Source organism: Drosophila mojavensis, unplaced genomic scaffold (assembly GCF_018153725.1).
Source record: "Drosophila mojavensis isolate 15081-1352.22 unplaced genomic scaffold, ASM1815372v1 contig_136, whole genome shotgun sequence".
NCBI lineage: Eukaryota > Metazoa > Arthropoda > Insecta > Diptera > Drosophilidae > Drosophila > Drosophila mojavensis.
In genome coordinates this window covers 9,990,743-10,017,064 of record NW_025318667.1, presented here as the reverse complement: position 1 = coordinate 10,017,064, position 26,322 = coordinate 9,990,743, and the positions used below count along the sequence as shown (strand labels likewise).

Below are 26,322 nucleotides of genomic sequence, written 5' to 3'. Positions count from 1 at the left end.
CATTATTTATATAACAATTATTTGAAATATTTACAATGCATAGGAGAAATATTTTTTCCTCCCATTTTTATTATTGAACTTTAACAATATCAGTTATATATTATATATATGTATCCATATACAACTTTTAGCGAGTTAAAATTGTATGACTGTATAACGGTTTTAACTGTATGACTGTATGACAGTTGAGGCTGCTTTTTCACACTTTACATTACTTAACTCTAATTACAAATATATATATATGTATGCTGGTGTGTATGTGTATGGGTGTGCCTGTGTTTGTGTGTGCGTGTGTATAACTATATATAAATTGTATATATGTTAACTATGCTATATCTAGCTTTACTAGGGACCAGTCGAAAGTGTTTTACTACACACTTTAGTACAGAGTTTCACAACAATCATTATAGTATATAAATTATATTGTATTAAAAAAAAATGGGAAATTATTAAAATATCCAAACACGCACACAGACATACAGCTCAGTCACACACATATACACACACACACACACACATCCATAATAATACAAATTACAGTGAACATTTAACAGTACAACTCCGTATTCCGAATGCGCACGCCATCTCGCTCGCACTACAAATGTTCAATCCGTCCACTAACTAGCTCGCTTGCACGCACGCTCACTCAGTAGGGCCTGCCATTGGTCGTGTTCCCATAGTACGAAGGACGTTCAGGTAGCCGTGGCGGCGCATTCATGCCAGGCCGACTGTGAATACAAAATCACATTCATCAATCAAACAACTATTCATTAGGAAAACATCAAGAGTTATATAGAAAGATAAAGAGAAATAAACAGAGAGAGAGAGAGAGAGAAAGCGTATTATAATGCATTTCAGTTAGATAGATAGTCAATGATCAACTCACCAGCAGCACAGCATATTAATGTTAGTTATTGCCCCTTTTTTATATAAAAAAGAGCATGACCAAAGCGAAAACCAACACCAGTAGACAAACAACGAATAAACGATATGTTAACGACATACATACATATATATGCACATACAAGAGCGAGGGAATTTTGTAAAATAGACTCATTCTTCTCAGCTGTTATGCATGTTATTATAAAGCGAAGCATTTGTCTAGCTTTCTTTTCCTGAGCTTCGTTTGCAACTGGAAGTGTTGCTTTACAGCGCTGTCAGCTAACAGAAGAGAGCCCCACTTTAGCATTTAACAGCGTAATTGGATTCCAAGAGAATACATTGGATTGATTGATTGGAATTTCAATTTGCAAATGCTAAGCATATAGATTACCAGCAGCAACAGCAATCTTAACAGTGTTGGTAGCTAACAGAGGCCAATGTAAAATCCTTTTTTTGTTACTCAACAAACTCTCTTGATTTCTTTTACTATTAACCAAAAACAAAACAAATAATTAATTAAGCAGCTATACTCTATTTGTTTTTTTTTTTAAATATATATGTATATATATATATATATATATATATATATATATATATATATATATATATATATATACAATTAGCTTTTATTTATAACACCGTAGTTACACGCTCGTCTCACATTTTGCATTCTTTCTTTCATGTACATGTTATCGATCAATCGATTCTTTGTATGCTTTTAATCGTGACATGCGCTTTGCATACTAACTTAATACTCTTTCTTTTTATTTGTTTAATATCATGTAACTGTTTTTCTTGCTAAGTTTCAATTCAATAAACATCAGTTGATAGATACTACATTTTGGTTGTGGGTATTCCTTTGCGAAAGGGAAGGATAGGATAACACACAATATATATTTTGATTTATATTTGTATGTGTGTATGAATATGACCTGTATGTTTAGTGTGCGTTACTTAAACAAACATAGAGAGAAGGAGCTAAATATTTGTGATATTTCTATGCATAGGGATAAATACATATATCATATTTTATATATCCATTATATTGACGCAAGATGAAAATAGTTACAATCGATTAGTTATCGATTTAATTACACGGATATATTAGGATTTCACGGTTCTTTTCATCACTGCATGTTATCGATTAATTGATTAGTGCTACGCATAACACATATGGTTATCTAATTTATAGAACATACATATTTAACAAAACATACGCGAGTAATATACATATGTATCGAAATATATATATATATATATATATATTGATATATATACTATTTTATATTACATGTATCGATCGCTTTTTTAATTAATTCATTCGCTTTCTTTGTGTATATGCTTCTATTGCTTTCGATTTCGATTCGCGCTTTAACTACAATAAAAACAGGCTAAAATTACACTTAAATGAAAATTCTGAAATTATCGATAAATATTTGCACAATTTTTTTCGTTTAAAATATATATATATTTCGAGATTATGCTCAGCATTTGTTTAACATTTGTTTTCCATTGCATTTTTACCCGAATCTACTTGAAATCAATATCGATTTTAGAGTTATAATTTTTTTCGATAACACATCAAAAGCTGAGTACTGAATATTACTTGAACATAAGCTATGCCGTGCTGTGTTAATTAACAACTGTTAGACATAGACTCAACTCACTGCCAAGCGTATCAGAGAGATGCGATTAACAGATGTTAATGCACAGTTCAAGATTTCAGAATTACATAAATAGCTCTATGAACGTTTTTCGTTACCTTTCTGTTCATTTGTTGCTATTGTTAAGAAACGAACTAAATATGGCGTTTAGTTGAACTACATTAAATATTTCATTTTGTGCTTAGTTTAATAATCATTTACATACATACGAATGCGCATACATATACATATAGCTGTATTTATATAAATATGTTTTTTTTTTTAATAATAATAATGTATATATCCTTTACTAACTCTAATACTGTTCCTCTCTTTCGCTCTACATAAAGTTCATATATATTAAATATGGAACAATAAAACACAATTAGCAACAATTATATTTCTGTATTTAACTGAGACAGCGTGAGAGCTAGTTAGCTAAAGTGAAATAGAGAGAAAGGCTATGTATATGTATGCATTTAATTTAATCGCAACAATGTAGTTCTAAGATAATTTCTCTTTTAATATTTATAATTTATCGAAAGCAAACAATTGCTGAGTATATATAATATACGACATTGTATGTGTGTGTGTATGTGTGAGACTGTGTGTGTGCTTGGCAGTAAAACCATCGATCAGTATAAGATATCAACAAATTCAGGCTTACATATTTGCAAGCCAAACACAAAAAAAAAAAAAATGTTATCGATAGTTTTGTGCCTACTCTTGCGCACGGAATGTCAGGAAATGCATATGCAATAAATAAACAACAACAAACAGAAACAACAAATTCCTCCCATTCAAAATAAAAAACAAACTTTTTGGATGTTTGGACAAATATTTAGGCAATAAATTTAGTCACCACACACATACATACATAGCTGTGCATGTATGTGTGAAGGCGTGTACACACACATGAGACACATATTCATATATACAAAAAGAAAAGAGAGGATTTATATAAAAGCACAAAATGAGTGGAAGAAGAATAGGAATGTGAGCGTTCATAAATAACATATAAATATATATATATGTATGTAAATGGGGTGCTTGGTTGGTTGGCTGATTGATGAGAGAAGGAAATTGGAAAGGGGAAAGCAGCAAACGCAGACGCAAACGCAGCGCACCCACTTGTGCTTTATTGTTACTGTGGTTGCGTATGCGTGTGTCTTTGTTTTTCATTTATTTTTGTTGCTTTCTGTTGCTCTTTCGTTATTGCGCTTATTCGTTTGCACGCATGCTTGTTAGGCTAGCTCTCTGGCTTGCGCTCGCACTCGCGCTTGCGCTTGCACTTGCACTTGTTGCACAATTTTGCTTTACTTGAACCGTGTGGCAAAGACATTGGAGAGTTCATTCATGGCCGCCTGGCCAACAGCCTGATTCACTTGTCCACGCATGCTCTCCGGGATGTAGCGATTGGCGCCCGCCTGCTGTGTAATGGCACCGCCGACAGCTCCAGTAACGCGACTTGAAAGTTGGAAAAGGGGATTTTGTACTCTTGCTGTTGCTTGCGTATTTATTTATTTTTTTGTTTGTTTGTTCTTTTGTTTTTGTTTTTTCTTTTTTGCGAGAGAAACACAAATTCTAAACTAAAGAGGCGCTTGGCTATGTGATCAAACATGTATCGGAACGCTTGAAACCCCTTTTTATCGATTTGTCTGTTTCGCTGCTTCGGGCGCTGTGATGTGTGTGTGTGTGTGTAGGTGTGTGGGAATGTGTGTGTAGGTGTAATGTTTATTTGATTTAATCACAAATTATAAAGGATATTAAAGAAACAAAAATGAATGAAACTCCGTTAAGGCAACAAACAACAAACCATAGCAAGAACAAAAGGCAAAATACACATAAATATAAGATAAACACACACATATGTATATACATATGGTCATATATGTACACAAGCAGAGCTGAGCAAACATATGAAAAAGAAACAACACATAATAGAATAGTAACTATGTTAATAAATGAAAGCAAATGAAAGCAAATACAATTTCAACAAAAAAAAAAAACAACAGGAGTTGTTATGCAATAAACAGCTGCCACATGCCGCGCTTGTCAACACTGTCCCACACGCCATCCCATAAGAGACACAAGTCCACAACGGCAAACATAGCTTAGAGCACATAACGGAAACGGAACTCTAAGCCACAGGCTTTCGAAATGAAGTCTGACTGTGAGCTGTGAGAGTGTAAAAGGGAGCGAGTGAGAGAGAAAGGGAAGCTAATTGGAAGCAACGACTGACCACAGTGCCAGCCAAAATAATCGAACATGTCTTGTCAGTCTGTTGATATATGTATGATATATATATAAAGAGAGTATATTTATATATATATGTATAAATGTAATTTTGAAAGTATTTTTATTTTAAATAAACTATATATTTATTTAATTCTTTTCGTAGTACACACACTGAACAGTAAATTTGTAACTTTTAGCCCATTTAATATTAATAATTTTATATATATGTATATATATATACTTGTATGTATGTATATATATAAATATATATGTATATTTGTATATAATGTATATCTTTTTTCATTCTTGCGTTTTTTTATGCTTTAGTTTTATATAACGACAACAACAACAACACAAAAAGGTACTTTAGTTAACTTAAGCATATATTTTTCCATTTACTTTTCATAACGTATATTTCATATGTTTGTATATATGTATATGTGTGTGTATGTGTATGTGAACATATGTGTGCACACTGCCCTCTCTTAACAATGGGAATTCTCAAGGCTCTGCTCTCTAGGATATTTTTTAAAGTTTTATTTAACAACACTAATGAGGAAATCTAAACAGCGTTTACACTTCTGATAGATATTTCTCTAATATCATCGCTATATATGCATATATTTATATAAATATTCTGTGCTTGATACTTAAATTTTGTGTTAAATGTTTATACATATACATATGTATACAGATATTTATATATACATATATATATATATATATGCATATATTTATTACTAAAATAAATTATAAACAAACGCATCCAGATATTGTATATAAATATATATATATGCGAATAGATTATGTTTTTCCTTTTCATACATAAACTTTAACGGTTGACATCGTTGTTGTTGTTGCTGTTGTTAATATTATTGTTTTAGTGGTTGCTGAGCGAACTTTTTCGTGTATAGCTGTAACACATTTGCTAAAGAGAGCGAGCGCAAGGGCGAACGCTGAGCGCTTGAGCCTGAACTCAATGATTTGGGTTTTGGTTTTTTTTTTTTTTCTTTGTTTGGTTTCTTAGGTTGATTTAAGCTGAAGCGTATTTTTTAATTTTGGTAATTTGTTGGTTATTTAATTTGAGATCTAGAGAGTTAATGTGTGTGTGTTTGTGTGTGTGAGTGAGTGAGTAAATGCCTGCGGGCCTGTGGCTGACAGCTTAGCGACGTCTGCAGCATTTAATTTACAGTGAAGCATTGGACATGTAAGCGTGTGAGTATGGTTGTGTGTTACGAGTGCAATTATGTGGGTGTGTGAGTTAGTTAACAGTTATTCGTTTGACATTTGTTGTTGGTTTATCGCATTTGATTTGCAAATTTGCAAATATGTGAGAGAAAAAGAGAGAGAAAAAAGAGAGAGGAAGAAACAAACAATTTGGTTTTGTTATATATTTTTTTTTTACTTTTCGAAAATCGTCTATTAATGTTTGCTTTCTTTTTTTACAAGGGTAGGCAGCGCAGAAACCAAAATCAATTCAAAAATAAAAAAGGAATTATTTCATTTGCCAAATCTGGCAGCTTGCCCTCAAATAAAACAAACACAAAATGGTTGACTAAGAGATAAACATATACACACACATACATATATGCATGCATGTATGTATATTGGCGCTGCAGGTTATGCTAATTTACTAATACGCAAATTTTACTATTAGCTCTGATCTATGTTTAGACTGGAACTAGTTGGATATTCAGAAGTAGACAAGCTGCCTTCTAAGGACAAAGACCAAAATAAAAAAAGAGAAAAAAAAAAACAACACGAAAAAGGAAAAATTTTAAACATACATATACTAAATGATCTCTTGTAGAAGATAAATGTCAAAGGGGATTTTATACAAAATATTCCCCTTATTAAATTAGGTACTTTTTGAATGTCATGAAATAGCGGGTTTATTGAACATTTGGCACTGATAATCTTAAATATCCCAACCACAAGAGTATGTGACGAAAATTTCCCTACATGATTGAATTTACTGGGATGAATACATGTTCATAGTTTTTTTTAGTATTTAATACTAAGAAATGCCAAAGTTTGTTAGTTATAAACACAAAAATATTGTATAATTCAAAAATAATATTTAAAAACGAAAGCAAAAATACTGAAAGCGTTTGCAGCATTTTGTTTGTATGCATACACATTAGTATATATGTATGTACATATGTTATATACATATAAAAGTTATGAATATATATATTGATGTGTATGCGCTTTTATGTGTGTGTGTGTATGTTTGTGTAATGTGTGTGGCTGCATATAAAAAGAGGTCCCAATCGTCGAACAAAAATATAATAAGTAAATAAAACTAAATAAATACTGGGAATACTGTATATATACATATATACTGTACAGGACGCACTAAGCCAAGTTGAAAGCAATAAAATACACAAGTTAATTGTGCTCTACTTACGATGGTAGCAATGGGGGTGGCAGCGCGCCGCCAGGCCGGCCGCCAGGCAGGGGCGGAGCACCGCCTCCTGGGCGGCTGGGAATAGCGGGCGCTGGACGACCCGTTGCCGGTGGCAAAGGTGGATTACGGCCACCCAACGAGCCCTGAAAAATGCAATAAGAGAATGTAATGTTTGATTGATAGATTGACCGATCGACTAACGACGGAGCTCACCTGTGCGGTGGGTGCGGGCTTGCGTGGTCCACCGGGACTGGGCGGTGAGAGACCCGGATTCTCCAAGCCACTTGGTAGCCAATCGTTCTTCACGGGCGGCGGCAATGGCGATGATACGGTTGCCATCGATACGTCACCTGTGATTGAAGCATGATTAATGATCCGATATAACTATAAAGTTGCCTGGAATTAGGGAATCTATATCACTTACCAATGATTTGCAAAGCATCCTTGCAGGCGCGATACATGCGCAACATTTCCTCGCGTCGTGTTGCCGACTCAGCGGACTCTTCCATCATTTGTGCCTGGCAAGAGCGAAACACAGATTAGTAACGAGATTAGATGATTGAGATGATCAGCATATCTTGACTGGCTGATTGTTTGATTGATCCGTTCTACTGATCTCTCGAAATTTCACATTTATCTAGATGATATACACACCTGATCACCGGAGGCATACAGATGTGCCAACAGCTCTCCATTGATAAAGTCCTTGGCATTATTGATGATCAGCATCATAATTGCCTTGGGCACCATGTCCCTCGTGGTCTTTGTGACGATCTTCATGTAGGAGTCGACTAGGTTGCGAATTGTCTCCACTTGACGCTCCAATTGCGGATCCGAGGAGCTCTCTTCGTTAGCCGACTGTTGTGTTATCGATTAATCGATTCATGGGTAATACATTTTTGTTGTTGTTGTTTTTTGTGGAAAGTTTTGTTCGTTTCATTTGATTAGTTGTTGATTGTTTGGTTGATTGGGGAAAGTGGGGCAAAAGGTAATGGAAAAAACAAACGAAGAAACAATCAATAAAATGAAAAAATTGTGTTCTCTAGTAGTTTTTCTTTCTTTTTTTTTTTTTTTTTTTTTTGTTTTGCTCAAATCGAAACAAATGCCAAAAGGTGCAGCCGATAAAGTAAAGCATAATATAGTACAAATTCAACAAATATATATCATCTTTAGATTTCCAAATCTATATGTAAGAGTTTTTTTTTATTTTTTTTTTTATTGTTAGTTGAACTTGAAAACCAAAGTGAAAATTTGATTAGAGGAGGAAAACCAAACACAAGAAGCAAAACTTTACAGTATACATAAAGGTAATTATTTTAATTTTATCATTTTAAAGTTTAAAAATAGATTTTTTTCGAATATTTGAAGTGCTCAATAAAAAAGAAGTAGAATAAATACCAAATAGGAAAATACATTATACAATAAATACTATTTTTGAATGCTACAAATATAAGTTTTAGGTCAGAAATTGTTAGTTTGTGTGTGAGTGTGTGCATGGATGTGCATGGATGTGAATTCCATTATCATCATCATTTGATGAGCTGGGATGACAACCCTAAACTTTTCTAGTTTTTCAATGGCTTTAAGAGTTAAAAGTAATGAGAGTTGAATATGTTGTACTACAGATACAAATCTTTGGCTACTTCCGATAGTCGATTATCGGAATATCAATAACAGAAGTCGATAATTCCAATAACTAACTTTTTTTCGGAGAGTTATGTATGGAAAGCAATTAGAATGGTATATTAGAATCAAATGAAATTTACTTTCTCAATAATATTCAATATGTAGAGTCAATGTGTAGGTGGGAAGCTTGGAATCGTGTAATTGCAGTGTTTATTATTTGTAATAATACGAATAAAACAACGTAAATCGTTAAACAATGCCAATGTTAATTGGGTTTACATTACGAATGCATCAAAAATAAGTGAAAAATACGTAAAAATTCAAAAAGAGCAAAGAAATTGAACGAAAAAAACGTTTGAACATACTTTTTGCTGTTAACAGTTGATTATGGACATTTTTGTGGATATTTCGCATTACAAATTTAATTTGTAATTTATACATATATATATATACGTTTGCATAAACATATATATATATATATTTGAAACGATACATATATATTTCATATATATATGTATGGGGTTATTTGATTTTTGTTGTGTGTGTTGAGTCATTTCGATTCGTTTGGTACGTGAAAAGGGGAAAAATAGAAGAAAATAATTGATAAAAAATATTGTAAATTAAAATTGTATACATATATATGTATAAATTGATATATATATATATATATTTTTTTTTTAGATATATGTGTGTAGATATATATATTAAGAGTTATATTTGAAATATGGCTCTATTACAAATAGCACACACCTTTAGGAACACAAATGGGGGATTGTTTTTAGTTTTTAGGGTAAATAGCGAAGTGTTTAAGAAATTCCGAATTGAAAACCCCAATTTTGTGTGGCCCAAACAACAATTTTGTTAATTAGTGTAAGCCAAATGAGAACACTCCAATCGTATATGACCGATTGCATAATACTCGTTCACGTGACATAAATTTGCTGAATTTCTGTGGAGGAGTTCGCTTTTAGAGCTTATAGATGCCAGAAGCTAATATACATATATGATATTATATGTACATTTGAAATTTGGAATAGTGACTAGCTCAATTTAAAAAGAAATCTAAAATCTTATCACAGACAAAAGTTGCATAAAAGTAATATGCTCTCATTTCACAAAGTGAACAAGTATTACAAAATTATATAAATAAGAAAAACAAAATAAATAAAAATTAACTCGAATATCAGGCCCCAAAATTTGAAATAAAAACCAAAAATATAAACTAATCTACGAAATAAAATTAAATAAAAAGGGAGTTAGAGACAGAGACAGAGCGAGAGAGAGATAGAGAGCGCAAAGTATATGGTAAAAATGATGATCGAAAGAAACAAACCTCTTGTCCTTCCTGCATATATATATATATATATATATATATTATATATATTATATATATTCATATATCACACATTCATTATAAAACGCATTTCATATATTTCGAAATATATCAATTGATTATTGTTTTTCGTTTGTCAAAAATAAATAAATAAAGAAACATTTAATAAGTTATTGCTTTGTCAAAGAGTTCAATTGTTTACAACTAGATATATATGTATAGGAATATTAAAGAGTTATGTTAATTGTATGTTAGTTAACATAGATCATAAATTTCTGCTGTTATGGGACACACTTGGATAATAGGGCGAAAGAGAACTCGAATATGTTAAAGCGGCAACAATATTTTAGCTTGACATTAACTGTTAGCATAAAATTATGTTATCGATCTGTTATGCAATTGTAAAAGTGTAACATGGTATTTAGATACACCGTCTATATCTAACATTATGTTAAGCAAACATACTATTAAGCAGCCGTCAATAACATGATGTTAGTAGGTAAAGCCAAAGCTGTAAGTTAACAGCTGTTACCCATTGACGTTATACAATTGTTATTAACGGAAGATATCAATATATATGAGCATGATAATAACAGCTGTCAGCTTACGGAATATATTTTACAGGAATATTAATAATGTTAGTAACAGAATGTAACAGCAGCGAGTAACATTAATGAATAAGGATTATTTAATTCACTGTTAATAACAGAGACATTAACGCTGCTATGGTTGGGGAGCTGTAAGCAACAACTGTTAGCAAAAGCAATGCTAATTAACAGCATATACACATTATATGTAGCTTGCAAATGAATGCGTTTAATATAGTTGTTAACAGCTGCTGATAACATTTATATATATATAGAGTATTATTAAGCTTCTCAGGAGGGGACAAAAATTTAGATAGAGGGCATACATAGAGCTTCACGTATACAGTAGAGTTAGAGCTATGTGTGGCATAGAATCTGATGTCATGTTGACATATCCAAGCATGAGAATGTTAATTAACATTTGCGGCTATGCTGGATCTGTTCACTAAGATATAGGATAAGACAACTTAGGACTGACTTAACATTATATAGAATATATTCTATTTATAAATATTTGTGTGCAATATGAAAACGTACCTCGTCGCCATTCTCCTGGGTCTCCTGCTTTTCGGGATAGACGCCAGCGCGTAGGAATGATGCCTTCCATGATTCAACATCCTCCACCGTCTCGCACGACAACTCCAATTGTTTGTAATCCTAAATGCACAACATTTGTATATATATATGTGGGTGTGTGTGTGTGTGTGTGTGTATGTGCAGGAGAAAGAGAGAGAGAGAGAGAGAAGCGTCCAAGCGCAAAGAGAACAAAATGGATAGGTATTTTTCGTCAAGCTTTTAGCATATGGGACAACTGTATTACGATTACGTTTACGATTACGATATTACGATATTACGATTGAGTACTTGGACGGGTTGGTGGCATTGGTTGGTTATTGTCGGGTTCATTATTTAGTTTAGTTTTCTGTTTGTGATTAGCTTTCTATTTAAGTTGGTTGAGTTGAGTTGGGTTGGCAGCTGGACCAGAGTTCAGAGTTAGTGTTTGGTATATTGGTGGCATAACGGTATAACGGTATATATCAACATATATACAACTACAGCCATAGTATATATATATATGCATATATCTCGCTATCTAATTAAGTGGTTTATCGTATTTTGTTATTCTCATGCTCACAAATCGATGGCCAAAAAAATAGAATTCGAGAGTTCGTCTTTCTTTTTGGCCTCGACTTGAACACAAATGTTGATAAAAACATAGTAATTTTTATCTTATACAAAAAAATTAATTAACTGTTTTTTCATTTATTTTTGGAAACTAGTTTCGAGTCTAGTATCAAATTGTTTTTGTTGTTGTTTTCTTTTTTTTTTTTTTTAATCTGGGACTTGAACGCAAAATTGTTTTTTTCTTGTTTGCAACAAAAGAAACAAAATATTTGTTATCTGAATTAATATTAATTTTGTTTTTTTTTTTTTTTTAATAAATTTGGATGTTTTGTATTTGAATTGAAAAACTAGAACAAATAATATATATATTATATACCATTTGTTGTAGTTGCAAAAACTAATTGAAAATCTTTTTGTTTATCTTTTTCTCTCTTTTCGTTTCGTTTCTTTGTTCATCTATTTGGGATAGATTTTTAAAATATTTTGTTCATTTCTTTTTTTGTTTTTGTTTTGTTGTGGTTTCATTTTGAAACGAAAATTCATTTTTTTGTATGCTAACAAAAATTACTAACCTTATAAACATTACGTCCGTCGGGACTGAATAAAGCAAATGTAACACGTCTAGACATTGACATAAAGCCCTGCTCAATATCGCGCAATTTCAAACCATCCAACGGCAACATGAATTTCTTCTCCTTCTCATCCTCGTCCTTGTACCACGAAATGCTCTCCGATGTCAACACAAACCAATAGGGACGAGAGCCACCTGCAACAGACAACACATAGCATAGAATAACCAGAACGATATTCAAAAAAAAAAAAAAAAATAACAAAAATAGAAACAAAGCGAAAATTGAATAGAAATTAAAAAAAAAAAATGTAAATTAAGGTATACATAAAGATTTACACACGACGACTGTTTGATAAGTTCATCGTTCCCGCTAAGGTTCCTCAATATGTATTTGGAAAGTTAGGTTTGTGTCTCTATGCCAACAGATCTCTAAATTGTATGCATTCAGTGATCATTCTATACTTTTCTCAATCAACCTTTCAGAATGTAAATAGTGCTCCAGTTGCACTCTCTGCTTTTTGGACTCTGTTTCAGATTTATATAGGAATTTCTGCTAAGCAAGTCCTTGAAATAAACAAACTTTTTCAAGGCGTCAATTCCCGAATTATTTCGGATAAACATAATACCCAATATGTATATACAGAAGGGTATATGTGATGCCGTGAACAATCCCATAAAGTATAAAAGTCAAGTATCCCGCAATAAAAAAAAATTCTATCATTTCACCTTCGTTTATGAGTATAAAATCAAGCCACTCTCGTATATGCTAATCCATAGATCTAAAGTTACACTTTAATAGTTCTTTATAGAGAATACATAAGTTTTAAAATAAATTTCAAGGCTCAGTTAAATATCATGTATATTTATATAGATATAGACATAACTTAGTTTTTATCGAAGCAAATGTAGGAATGATGTATGTACATATGTATGTGTATTGGTGGATGAATATGAATCACATATGTGCTGAATGTTTATTTCTGTGTGTGTGTGTGTGTGTGTAGGAAACGGTGTATTAGCAATGAATAGAAATAGTTGAATACAAACCAAGTAGGCGTGGCAAAAACCTCAGCAAAGCTTTGCGATTAATCCACAAGATTTTAAGGCAAGAAATTAAAAGTACAGTACCGAAAAGAAAAACACCAAGAAAAATTCAAAAAGGAAAAACCAACCAAAGAGGAAAACAAATGGACGAAAATACAACATAAAAGAGAAGAAAAAGCAGAAGACAAGACAAAACAAACAAAAAAATTGCAAATAAAACTCAAGAAATATAAGCTCAATTACGTAAAAATACTTCAAGTACTACAAAACTGAGTCGAGTGGTATTTATATATATGAGTGGATGTACTCTATTTCCGATACGATAACTACGTGTGAGCGATTTCAGATGGTGATCGCAGTTGATTCCTATGCATGCCATTAAATCTATAAACATTTCTATACAAAGCAGTAAGGTTGATAAGCTATCGATAGACAGTCGATTAAGATTAGCAACAGATATCTATATATATATTACTGCATAGTCGATAAGTTAATTAGTTGTGTATAATATAGAAAAAGCAATAAATAGATAGATTATTTGAAACTGTGATATTCCTAGACATTTGTGTACTATGATATCAAAAAGCGATAAATCGATAAGAATCTGAATGGAATTTACACAAGTAAATCGATTTACATTCTATTATTTGCATAGGATTCAAAGCTGTCTATCGACGTATCAAATTGCTATTGTGTCTCACGACTTAAAGCCTCCAGTTGATGGTTGGTTTATCGACTTATCGATAGCTGAGCTGTTGCCAAATTAGTAATTTTTTTTTTTATTATATGAACATATAGGTAGTTAGTTGGAGGTTTAGAGTAGTGAAAGTTGAAGTTGTTGTTGCGACTGTTGTTACTGTTACTGTTGTTGTTGTTTAGTTACAAAGTTTGAATATGACATGGACAAGCATTCGGCTTAAGTATACATATATATATATATATAGATATATATGTGAGTGTGCACATACCTTTCATAATGCCTAGATTTTGAATGACCATGTGACCCTTGCGTATGACCTGATTGCCCAGCTGTCGGGTCCCGGTCTTATTTGCATTCTCAGATTTATTCTGAGCACTGAAATTAGCACAAAGAAAGGATAAATATAAATAGGATATTATAATTGAATTTGCTGAATTTGTTCAAATTGTTGATCTGAATAGACGAATCGATATATATTTTGTGAACACAGCAATTGCGACATACTTGGCGAAGCCAATGAAATCCTCGTGATTGGTGTTCATGTAGGCGAGCTCAAAGTCAATTAGCAACAGGATTTGCTCCTTGCAGCGCTGCTCACGCTGGCGCACATGCGTGGTAATGATGCGTTCCGTTTCCTCGCGCAAGCGTGGATAGCGACTCATCTTGAAAAAGAGACAACAAACAGAAAATAGACTCGTTGAAGGACTTCAATTGTGATTCAGATGCTCCACCTTGTCTGTGCACATGCGCACAACCGACGACAATTCCTGTACGACTAGATCCACACACTTAATGACCGGCTCCTTGAGCAGGGCAATCTGACGCTTAACGATCGCCTCGAACGCCATGTCCGGCGTGAAGAGACCAACACGAATACCGTGTATGTTGCGTATGGCAAATGAGATCTCACGTCGCAATTCCTTCTCATCGCACGCCATTTTCACAATCTCAAAGCGAAGACTGCAATGAAATATATATTAAATTATATATGTATATATGCATATATTTATATATTTTTTCTTACCGCTCATGGAATATGCGATTGATCTTGGCACCGCCAGACAGCTCATTTGTGTTGACCAAAGCGGAGCCGCTGCCCTCGATAGTACGCTCAAAGTCCGACTGCAGTTGCTGTATCATTCTGTAATTGCGATCAAAGAAGATATATTTATTATATTTATATATTTATATAGATCCATAACGAGTCCTTCGCTTTGTTTACTTACTGGAGCATAGCCTTTGTCTTGATGCTGGCATCGCCTGGCTGGAAATGCTTAAACTCTTCAACCTCCTTCTCAAGGGTGAGCATCTGCTTTTGCAATTTGTCGCGCAGTCCTGGCAACGTGTCCCGAATGTGATTGGTGAGCTGTTGATTGAGGACACGCTGCAAGTATGGTGTGCCCAGACGATCGGCCATATGGCGATACGATGGATGGCTGAGGAAGAATTTGCGCTCAGCGGCCAATGCCATATGGATATCCTTGCGTCCCTCAATATCCTTTTGCGAACGATTTACAACACCAATGTAGCCGCGACGCAACGGCAACAGCTTATTTTCGAGTATATCACGTGCATCCGTGCCCTCGTCCATGAGATCCAATTTGGTGATGACACCAATTGTTCGCACACCCTGCGGATCCACCTCCTTGGCCAGCTTCAGGGCATCCGAGTTGGCCAGATCGGTATTGGCCGGCGTTACGGCCAGTATAAGGCAAGTGTCCTTGCGTATAAATTGCAATATCATTTGCTTAATCTGCTGCTCAATGTCTGGGGGCTGATCACCGATGGCCACCTTCGTCAGGCCCGGCAAATCGATCAGTGTTAAATTTAAAACGTGCGGCGAATAAACACGCAAATTAATCGGAATGTTTGAGATGCCCTTGTTGCTGCCGGTCACACGATCCGTCTCATCTTCGATCTCTTTGCGTATGTCATCGAAGCTGGTGAACTTTTTACCCTTGCAATGCAGAAACTCGCCATGCTCTAAAATCAACGAAAAACATCCATTAGCATATATATATATATATAGATATGTCTATATAGAGATAACTACTCACCGGTCACTCCGTTGATCAGCTGCAAAATTAAAGGTCTGCGCGTCACAATACCCGAACCACGAGGCAGAAAGTCTCTGTGAAGATCATAAAAAAAACAAATAATAGAGAGGGAAATGAGAAATCCATTAATTGTAATTCTGTGAGTTGTTTTTGCATTTTTATTGCTGTTGCTATTTTTCTATATTTTTTTTAGAGTATGTCAATTGAATTGATTTTATCAATTGCGATAAGTGTCTTCCATGAGTATTTGACAAGCTTTGTGAGCTGCCTCTTGAAATTTATACAAAAGAATGCTTACTGAACTTTTCAAACCAACTTGACTTGATAACGCATTTGGAATTTCGAAATATATAGTAGATTATATATGTCTGTATATATATATATATATATATATATATATATATGTATTCTTATATATTTACATTAATGAAAACATTACCAAACAAATTCTTGATCTATTTTATTCATATGCATAGAGAAGTATATATAAAACTTATAGATTCGTTAGATAAGAAGACAATTTGATGGCCTTGCCACAACAAAATTTCTTTTTTATATACATAGAAGTCTATAGCAAAAAGGAAATCTACAAGAAAATACAAATTTTTATCTATATAAGCCAAACAGACTTTAACACTATCAAGTCATCGATAAAGCTCATTGAATTTGAAGCGTTCCAAAGTTCTCTAACAAAGCGCAAATTTAACGAAATTTGCATTTGTGTCTAGCTTTGGGAATATGCCTCAAAATGTAGACAAAATATCTCAAATTAAAAAGAAATTCATTTACGATACACAATCGCAGTGTTATATAATACCATCTCTATATGAGAAGCGTATCCGAGAGTGCGAGAGAGACAACGCACAACAACAAAAATTGCACAATTGCAATAATATAGGGGAAATTAATATGATATAAACACAAACAGCTTTTGCTGTACATTTCCAATATTCCAGTGAGAGCGCTGTTACCCGAATTCAATTATGAAGAACAACTAAAATAACAAAAACAAACAGCAAACAGCCAGTGAGTCAGAATGTTAACGGCATAATTATCGTGCCTTTCAATTGTTCCACGGATCTCAATTACTTTGATTAGTTGAGAGATTATAATTAGAAGTATTATTACTGCTGTTATTATTCACATTTTAGCTTTTTTTTTTTTAATATACATATATTTGGGATTTGTGGGAAAGCTGATTAATGCCAGCAAACAACGAATGTGTGTGATTAATTAACTGGGAAATTAGCTGCTAGGGAGTATAGCATGAAAATAATTTCTACATACACATTTACACACATATGTATGTATGCATGCATGTATTATGTATTTACTGTTACTGCCTGCCTTCAGATCGGCGCTTATGCTGTGACCTGTTTTATTATGGTAAACAAATCCGCCCAAAGTCAATATAAGCCTTACCACAGAGACACACACAGATACATAATAAAATATTAACAAACAGCTGCAGACCTAATGGTAGTGAAACCCTTATCGATAATGCAAACAATATCAATTATAATGACAGAGCATGAATCATCGACAAAAACTATAGCCGACGCCCGAAATGAGCATTAGGAGCCTGAATTGCAGAACTTATAATAATAAAACTCACACATACACACACAAACTATTCAACGCGAGCAAAATATTGAAATTGAAAGAGTTGGCAGAGGGGGTGAATTTCGACTGCTTATCTTATCAGCATAGCACAAAAGCCCACAAAGCCTACGTACTACATACATGTGTAATTATAAACATAAGTTCCAAATAGATGCCCACATATTTGTGTACGTACATACATATATATGTACACTTGTGCATGCATAGCATTAACAATTTACACACACACACACACACATGCACAGAACTGAATTTATTCAAGTGTACATAAAATGCAATGTTATCAATTACATGAGATGAGTAACAGTATGGTGCGTGTGTGTGTTTGGATATAATGTATGTAAGTGCACTTGTTTGCTCAAATTTTTCCCTCACAATTTCCCATTCAAATTTGATTTGCACCGTTTTTTTTTTTATCGTTTCGACAAAAACAATTAGCAATTAGAGTTAAGAAAGAACAACAACCAAATGAGCAATGCTTTACAAAACAGCAGCTAAAGTTAAGTACACAAACATATATACATAAATATATATACATAGACGCATTTGCATTTGTATATGCGGCTGTAATGCAATACGCCGGCTGCGTCAGCTGTAGAGAACGCAGCGATCGCTCTCTTTCTGCTACTGCTGCAATCGAGAACAAACCACTCTCTCACGCATACACACGCATACGCACGAATTATGAGATCAGCTGCTGCGCATTCTTTGGCTCTCATTGCTTTCGCTGTCGTTTCAATAATTTTTTTTTGCAACTTTTATGTTGATGTATTTCTTTTTTTTTCAATTTAAATAGGTTATTGCCCTTATTTTTTGTGGTTTTTGTTTTCTATTTACGTGCGTCAGTCATATATTTAAATATATTTAGAGAGAGAGAGAGAGTCATTATTCATTCAACTGCATAGAAATTTCCCATTTATATATAATATAAATAACCGCTATTTACATTAAAACATATACATACATATGATATGCATGTGTATGTGTATGTTTATATATTAAGTATTTAAGAAAGTGCCAAAGGAACAACAAATACCATGAACTATTGACATTTCAAGCTGGGCTTTTGAGGCAGATGCTGCTGCTGCTGTTGCTATTGAGTTGACATTGAACAGACACTCTGTCTCTGCCACTCTCTCTCTCTCTCTCTCTCTCTCTCTCTATAAGTTGAAGTCTCTGCAGCATCATTAACTGACATTGATGGGAACAAAAAAAAACCTGCATCAGCATAAGTAGCATAAAGTATAAGAAAAACTAGGTCATTAACGCACACATATGCACATACACATATATTTGTATAAATATGTATATACATAAATGCATGCACATATGCATATAGATACTATGTGTACATACATACATATGTATATGTACATAACATATGTATGTATGTATGTACATACGCCTGTAGCCATATATATATATATATATATATATATATATATATATATATATATATATATATATATATATATATATATATATATATATATATATGTGTGTGTGTGGCCGGCGCATGCGAAAACTAACGGCTCAGCAAATGAACTGCGCTTGGCCAATCTGCTGCTGCTGTTGCTGCCATTGTTGTTGTTGCTATTGACTGCACGCTAGCTTACATAAGAAAAACTGCATATATATCAGCTCTATATGCGAAGACGGACTCTATGTATGTATGTGTGTGTATATTAATCTCATGTTGCCAGTAGTGTTAAAAACACCCACGTCCTATTCTAATGCGTACATAATTTGTATCATAGTATATATGTATGTATAGAAATATTTATGTGAATGTGTGTGTTTGGCAAGGACTCACATACAGAAAGCATAAATATCAAAACTACATAAGATGGTTAGATTGCGCTACACATGCATACATGCATATGTATATAAATGCTTATACATGTGTGTGGGCGTTATGCTGTAGGTGGAGGGAGTCAAAGTCAAAAAAGGATTTTATCGTGTATAACAGTAGCTGAGTATTATGTAATTTTGCAATTTTGCATAGAACCCACCTACACACACATACACCCACCCACGCATACACAGGCAAATATGTATATTATGTGTGTATGTGTATGGTTGAAAGACAGAGAGCTCGCGTTCCATTCATTAACAGTTACAAAAGTTACAACAGTAGGCAGAATCGACTGAAGTGGAGGAGGTGGGTGACAAAAGCAGCAACTACACAAATGTAGGGTAGCGTTAGCTGCGACGCCGACTGCGACAGCGGCAGCATTGCATAAATGTCAAAGTGAAGTGTAGCAAAGTGGAGCGAGCGCTGCTGACTTGTGTATGTGTATATATCTGTGTGTGTATGTGTGTATAGGGTATGCGCAGTGGGCCGTGTTGGATTCAACACAAGAGCCAAGCGCACATAAGAAAAAGGAAACAAAATCATGTGCGCTGCGCGCTGCAAAAGGAAATGTCAGCATGCATTGATTTTTTCTTTCTTCTTTTTCAGTTTGCCCGTTGTCCGTTTTTTATTTTCTTTTTCGGGGCGTACGTATTTTGTGGGTTATTGTATTTGTTTTTGTCATCTCATTTTCAGGGGGCGGACGACAAACGATGATAGATAAAAACGAACGAAGCGCAATGAGCGCTGCGCAGCCAGAGAAAGAGGCCCCCAAATAAAACGGTATCACAGAGTAAACGAAGTAAGTGCTGTGCCTGTAGTTAAGAGAGAGGGAGAAACAAAATGGGAGAGAGCACACTGTCGTTGATAAATGTTTTTTTTTTTCTATATTTTTTTTCTTCTTTTGTAACTGTTATTGGAAGCGAGTTTATGGCACTCGACGAGACTTTTAAGTTCCAGCATAAATATGCATATTTGTATTTATATACATATATGTATGTATGTGTGTGTGTTGGTGTGTTTGTATAAGTACATGCGTAATACGCTTGGAGAGCTTACTCAACATTAATCAGCAGCGATGATTCTATGCAAGCGCCACCAACTGTTTTATATTAAGCTCGTCGTGCTTTTATATAAATATATGTATGTACATACTAAACTATGTGCAAGGTGGTTGTCATGCTGTTGCGGCAACTGCGAACAGAACGCTGACCATGTACAACTGTATACGCATTTACTAGTTTCTATATACACGCATATGTACATCAATATGAGTGGGAGAGGGGAAATTATTGATGGCCTCCTGCTTCTGGCAAAACACCCACAGACCAAACAGAACAAAAAAAAAAAAAAAAAAGAACAAAAACCAGGAATGCTGCTTCATTGATTATTCACCAAAATTCACGCGCACCTACACATGCACATATATGTGCGCAAACACTGAGAGCGCGAGCCTAGCGCACGCACACACACTCACAACTCTCTTACATCTAGAGACATCAATGCTTTCGCGCAAAAATATGGATTTTCTTATTGTGTGTATTTCTTTTGATAGTAAAGAAACAAATAAATTTGTTTTTTTTTTTGGCTAGACAAACACACTTACTTGCCCACGAAATTCTCCAGCACTGAACTCTTGCCAGCCGACTGTCCTCCAACAACAGCAATCTGTGGCAAATCCAATTGCATGTGCACACCCAGCGATGTGAATGCATCCTGCAGTTTATTGACGATCGGAATTAAGTTGTCCATGGTGACGTAGCCGTAGACGTTGATGAAGACGTAAACGAAGACGGCGAATTTGCTGATACTGGCCTTTCAATTTCTCGCTCACTCACTCTCTTGTTCTCTCTTGCTTTGCCGCTCTCTTTTAAACACGATCGAGTTTGGTTTTTGTTGTGGACTCGCGCTACGTTTCACAGTTAATTACTGTTGCTGCGTGAACAGCGTTTAGGTATGAGGATGCCTCAGTCTCTGCCACTGGCCGCTGCTCAATGTTTGCTGCACTCTGCTGCTGCTTGCTGCGATTTCTGTTACGTTCTTTTCGTTTCCTTTCCTTTTCTTAGTTGGTTATCAAATTGGTTTTGAATATTTTCTCTCTCTTCTTTTACACACACACACGCGTATACATATATATTGATATATTGTATATACATATGCGAACGCTATCTTCCTCTCTGCCGACACCAACAAACACTGCCACTTGTGTTTAAGTTGTTGTTGCTGCTGCTGTTGTTGTTGAAAAAAAAATTAAATTAAATTAACTGCGTAAGCAAACAATTTACAATGGCACAAAAAAAAATTAACAAAAAATTTGCACACACTACTGAAAAAATCGGCAAAAATGTTCTTATAAGAATCCAGCACAGACACGAGACACATACACACAGACGCACGCACACACAGAGACAACACGTTAACTCGACGGCATCGATACGCCACAAGCAAGCGCGTAACGTAAGCGTGCCTTTGCTTTTGCTTCTGCCGTCTATGGCAGTGGCTGCGCTGCGGATGATGAAGACGACGACGACGACAGCGACGCGTTGGGGCGGGTTTTAATGTTGCTGCGCTCTTGTATATGCTTTTTTTGTGTGTGCGCGCAGGGTTGTTTTTGTTGTTTATCAGAAAATTATACAGCGAATTTCAGCTAACCGATACCGATAGACTAAAAACTTAAATTTATTATTTTTGATTTCCGACACATAGACAAAATAAAATTCACAATTTAAAATCACTTAGAATTTTCAAGAATGAAAAAAAAAGCAAAATATAATACCAAAATGTACAATTGCATGCACACACAACACACACACACACATAGGAGTTGCTCGCATGGCAAAAGAAAAAAAGTATATATATCTGTATATATATTTATATAAATACAACTAAAATGCCAACGAAATTTATTGTTTGGCTGGGTGGGCAAAAATTATTTATTGCTGTCGTCAACGATCAACACAACTTCCGAAAATTTTCTGAAGGCGACAATGAGTAATTACAAAAAATTACGCGTACCGAGCGCTTTACGTCCGCCCCTTTTGGCTTTGTTTTTGCTTCTGATTATTCGATGACAAAAACTGTTCAATGCTCCTCATTATCGATATGGCCCGGCAGGGAAGATAATATATGAAATCAATCACTTTCCATTATCGACTGGAATAATTATTAAAAAAATAAATATTCAAATAAATGTATGTATTACATTTTAAATAACACATCTTAAAATCTAGTTTTAATAAAATAGTTGAATTTTTTAGGCTGTTGAATTTTTTTTCGATACCATACTATTATCGGCATTTTGCATTTAGCGCCAACCAAACCAAAGTGATCGCATATAAATAATAATATAATATAAATATTAATCATATTTCAGTCATTTGTAATAAAAAAATATAAGCAGTCCAACGCTTATAAGACAATTTGAACAAAAATTGTTTCTGTTTTCAATAATCAGATAGCCTTTGCAACTAACAGCACTATAATTTAACATTACCAGACTACAATTGCTTAACAGCATCAATCTACTAAGACATCCGATACTTTTATTTGGCAACCTTACTTCGATACACGAATGTTATTAAAATAGTGGACTATATCGAAAAACACCAATTTCGTTGTGGGCTATATTTTCCTCATTCGTAAGGCAGTGCTCAGCCAAAGCAGACGTACATTAGTGCATATACTCCAATTTACAAGAAAAGTGCAAGAATAAATTTATTTTAATAATTGATTCAAATTATAGTTAGCTAAAGACAAAAAAAGGTACGTATATATTTATAAGTGCATCTATTGAAACATAACTTCACGAGTATCTAGAAAGCTCTATAATTTGCTAGTTTTCATTGAAAAATTGTAACTGCATTTAGGAACAAAGAAAATTGTGCATGCAATGCACACACACAGACGACTACACATATTAATGTGGGCATATGTATATAATGGGCATTTACATGCATATATTGGGGGAAAACTGTAAATAATAAACATTTTCTTTTAAGTTCATATATTAGATCCTTCTTTATTGCTTACAATTTAAATCGGACATTTTTTTTTAGGTATACTGTAAGTGCGTAGTTGCAAACGCCATTTTACATTTTTCACACTTTAAAAATGGCGTCGGACAAAGAACAAGTGCAGTTAGTGAATATATACATACATACATATGTATGTATATATGCATGCATGCGTATATATCTACACTCATGCATTGCAGGGGTGATTAGAAAAAGAAGCAACAAAAACTGATTAGTCATTCTTCGTTATATATTTTTGGAGTGGTGAAATTAAGTGTAGAAATTAGTGCATCATACATATAGTATGTATACGTTGATTATTGCGATAAACTATTTTAGTGTGCGCAGTCATTTGTTCCAATTTACGAAACTAGGTCACGACGCAGAAAAATTCTCTGCGCACTTCGAGCAGAGTATTTAAATTATGTCTTCCAGGGCTGCATGCGTCAGCATGACCTCAGCTAGCATTTAATCGATTTCTCAAGTTCCTTGAGCATACATACAAGCCAATTTCTTTCTAATTTTTATTTTTAATTTTTCTTAATTACTGTAGACAAGAGAAATATGCAGATCTTCGTCAAGACTTTGACTGGCAAGACCATCACTTTGGAGGTTGAGCCCTCGGACACCATTGAGAATGTTAAGGCCAAGATCCAAGACAAGGAGGGTATTCCCCCAGATCAGCAGCGTCTGATCTTCGCTGGCAAGCAGCTGGAGGATGGACGCACTCTGTCCGACTACAACATCCAGAAGGAGTCGACCCTTCATCTGGTCCTCCGTCTGCGTGGTGGCATGCAGATCTTCGTCAAGACTTTGACTGGCAAAACCATCACCTTGGAGGTCGAACCCTCGGACACCATTGAGAATGTTAAGGCCAAGATCCAGGACAAGGAGGGTATTCCCCCAGATCAGCAGCGTCTGATCTTCGCTGGCAAGCAGCTGGAGGACGGACGCACTCTGTCCGACTACAACATCCAGAAGGAGTCGACCCTTCATCTGGTCCTCCGTCTGCGTGGTGGCATGCAGATCTTCGTCAAGACTTTGACTGGCAAAACCATCACCTTGGAGGTCGAACCCTCGGACACCATTGAGAATGTTAAGGCCAAGATCCAGGACAAGGAGGGTATTCCCCCAGATCAGCAGCGTCTGATCTTCGCTGGCAAGCAGCTGGAGGATGGACGCACTCTGTCCGACTACAACATCCAGAAGGAGTCGACCCTTCATCTGGTCCTCCGTCTGCGTGGTGGCATGCAGATCTTCGTCAAGACTTTGACTGGCAAGACCATCACTTTGGAGGTTGAGCCCTCGGACACCATTGAGAATGTTAAGGCCAAGATCCAAGACAAGGAGGGTATTCCCCCAGATCAGCAGCGTCTGATCTTCGCTGGCAAGCAGCTGGAGGATGGACGCACTCTGTCCGACTACAACATCCAGAAGGAGTCGACCCTTCATCTGGTCCTCCGTCTGCGTGGTGGCATGCAGATCTTCGTCAAGACTTTGACTGGCAAAACCATCACCTTGGAGGTCGAACCCTCGGACACCATTGAGAATGTTAAGGCCAAGATCCAGGACAAGGAGGGTATTCCCCCAGATCAACAGCGTCTGATCTTCGCTGGCAAGCAGCTGGAGGATGGACGCACTCTGTCCGACTACAACATCCAGAAGGAGTCGACCCTTCATCTGGTCCTCCGTCTGCGTGGTGGCATGCAGATCTTCGTCAAGACTTTGACTGGAAAAACCATCACCTTGGAGGTCGAGCCCTCGGACACCATTGAGAATGTCAAGGCCAAGATCCAGGATAAGGAGGGTATTCCTCCAGATCAGCAGCGTCTGATCTTCGCTGGCAAGCAGCTGGAGGATGGACGCACTCTGTCCGACTACAACATCCAGAAGGAGTCGACCCTTCATCTGGTCCTCCGTCTGCGTGGTGGCATGCAGATCTTCGTCAAGACTTTGACTGGAAAAACCATCACCTTGGAGGTCGAGCCCTCGGACACCATTGAGAATGTTAAGGCCAAGATCCAGGACAAGGAGGGTATTCCCCCAGATCAGCAGCGTCTGATCTTCGCTGGCAAGCAGCTGGAGGATGGACGCACTCTGTCCGACTACAACATCCAGAAGGAGTCGACCCTTCATCTGGTCCTCCGTCTGCGTGGTGGCATGCAGATCTTCGTCAAGACTTTGACTGGCAAAACCATCACCTTGGAGGTCGAGCCCTCGGACACCATTGAAAATGTTAAGGCCAAGATCCAAGACAAGGAGGGTATTCCCCCAGATCAGCAGCGTCTGATCTTCGCTGGCAAGCAGCTGGAGGATGGACGCACTCTGTCCGACTACAACATCCAGAAGGAGTCTACTTTGCACTTGGTGCTCCGTCTACGTGGTGGTAATTAAATTTGAAAATTATAAAAACCGCTATATTATATAAATATTGGAAACTATATATGTACTCGGCTAACAAAAATGTATTCCATTTGATGTTTAATTGGCAGTAAATGTTTCGCAAAATCCTAAAATATTTAAATATTCAATAAAAGTTCCATTGTGTGCGTTCAATAATAAAAAGCTCTGAATTTTATTTTAGTAGGATCTAACTGAGGATCGTTAAATATGTATGT

The 26,322-nt window shown here is 35.4% G+C and overlaps 2 protein-coding genes across 11 annotated transcripts; one reads left to right on the top strand and one right to left on the bottom strand.

The window, feature by feature from the left end:
* Positions 1-49: 49 nt before the first annotated feature.
* Positions 50-22,809, bottom strand: LOC6585120 (dynamin). Of its 10 annotated transcripts, none has more exons than XM_044011610.1 (18): positions 22,707-22,809; positions 21,298-21,920; positions 16,217-16,290; positions 15,386-16,142; positions 15,184-15,300; positions 14,891-15,119; positions 14,664-14,821; positions 14,428-14,534; positions 12,417-12,610; positions 11,257-11,376; positions 10,133-10,144; positions 9,165-9,170; positions 7,828-8,031; positions 7,598-7,691; positions 7,387-7,523; positions 7,174-7,316; positions 3,846-3,992; positions 50-728 (listed from the first exon to the last, which is right to left on the bottom strand). In XM_044011610.1, exons 2-18 carry the CDS (start codon positions 21,441-21,443, stop codon positions 647-649), a joined length of 2,727 nt encoding a protein of 908 aa, XP_043867545.1. In that variant the 5' UTR covers positions 21,444-21,920; positions 22,707-22,809; the 3' UTR covers positions 50-646. The 10 variants fall into 10 exon arrangements, with proteins under 10 accessions (XP_043867545.1, XP_043867548.1, XP_043867547.1 ...); XM_044011613.1 differs by having other exon boundaries at positions 22,691-22,709; XM_044011612.1 differs by lacking the exon at positions 22,707-22,809 and adding an exon at positions 22,076-22,249.
* Positions 22,810-23,321: 512 nt separating this feature from the next.
* On the top strand, positions 23,322-26,269 carry LOC6585119 (polyubiquitin-C). Its single transcript, XM_002010722.4, has 2 exons — positions 23,322-23,453; positions 24,258-26,269. Exon 2 carries the CDS (start codon positions 24,269-24,271, stop codon positions 26,096-26,098), a length of 1,830 nt encoding a protein of 609 aa, XP_002010758.1. The 5' UTR covers positions 23,322-23,453; positions 24,258-24,268; the 3' UTR covers positions 26,099-26,269.
* Positions 26,270-26,322: the final 53 nt, after the last annotated feature.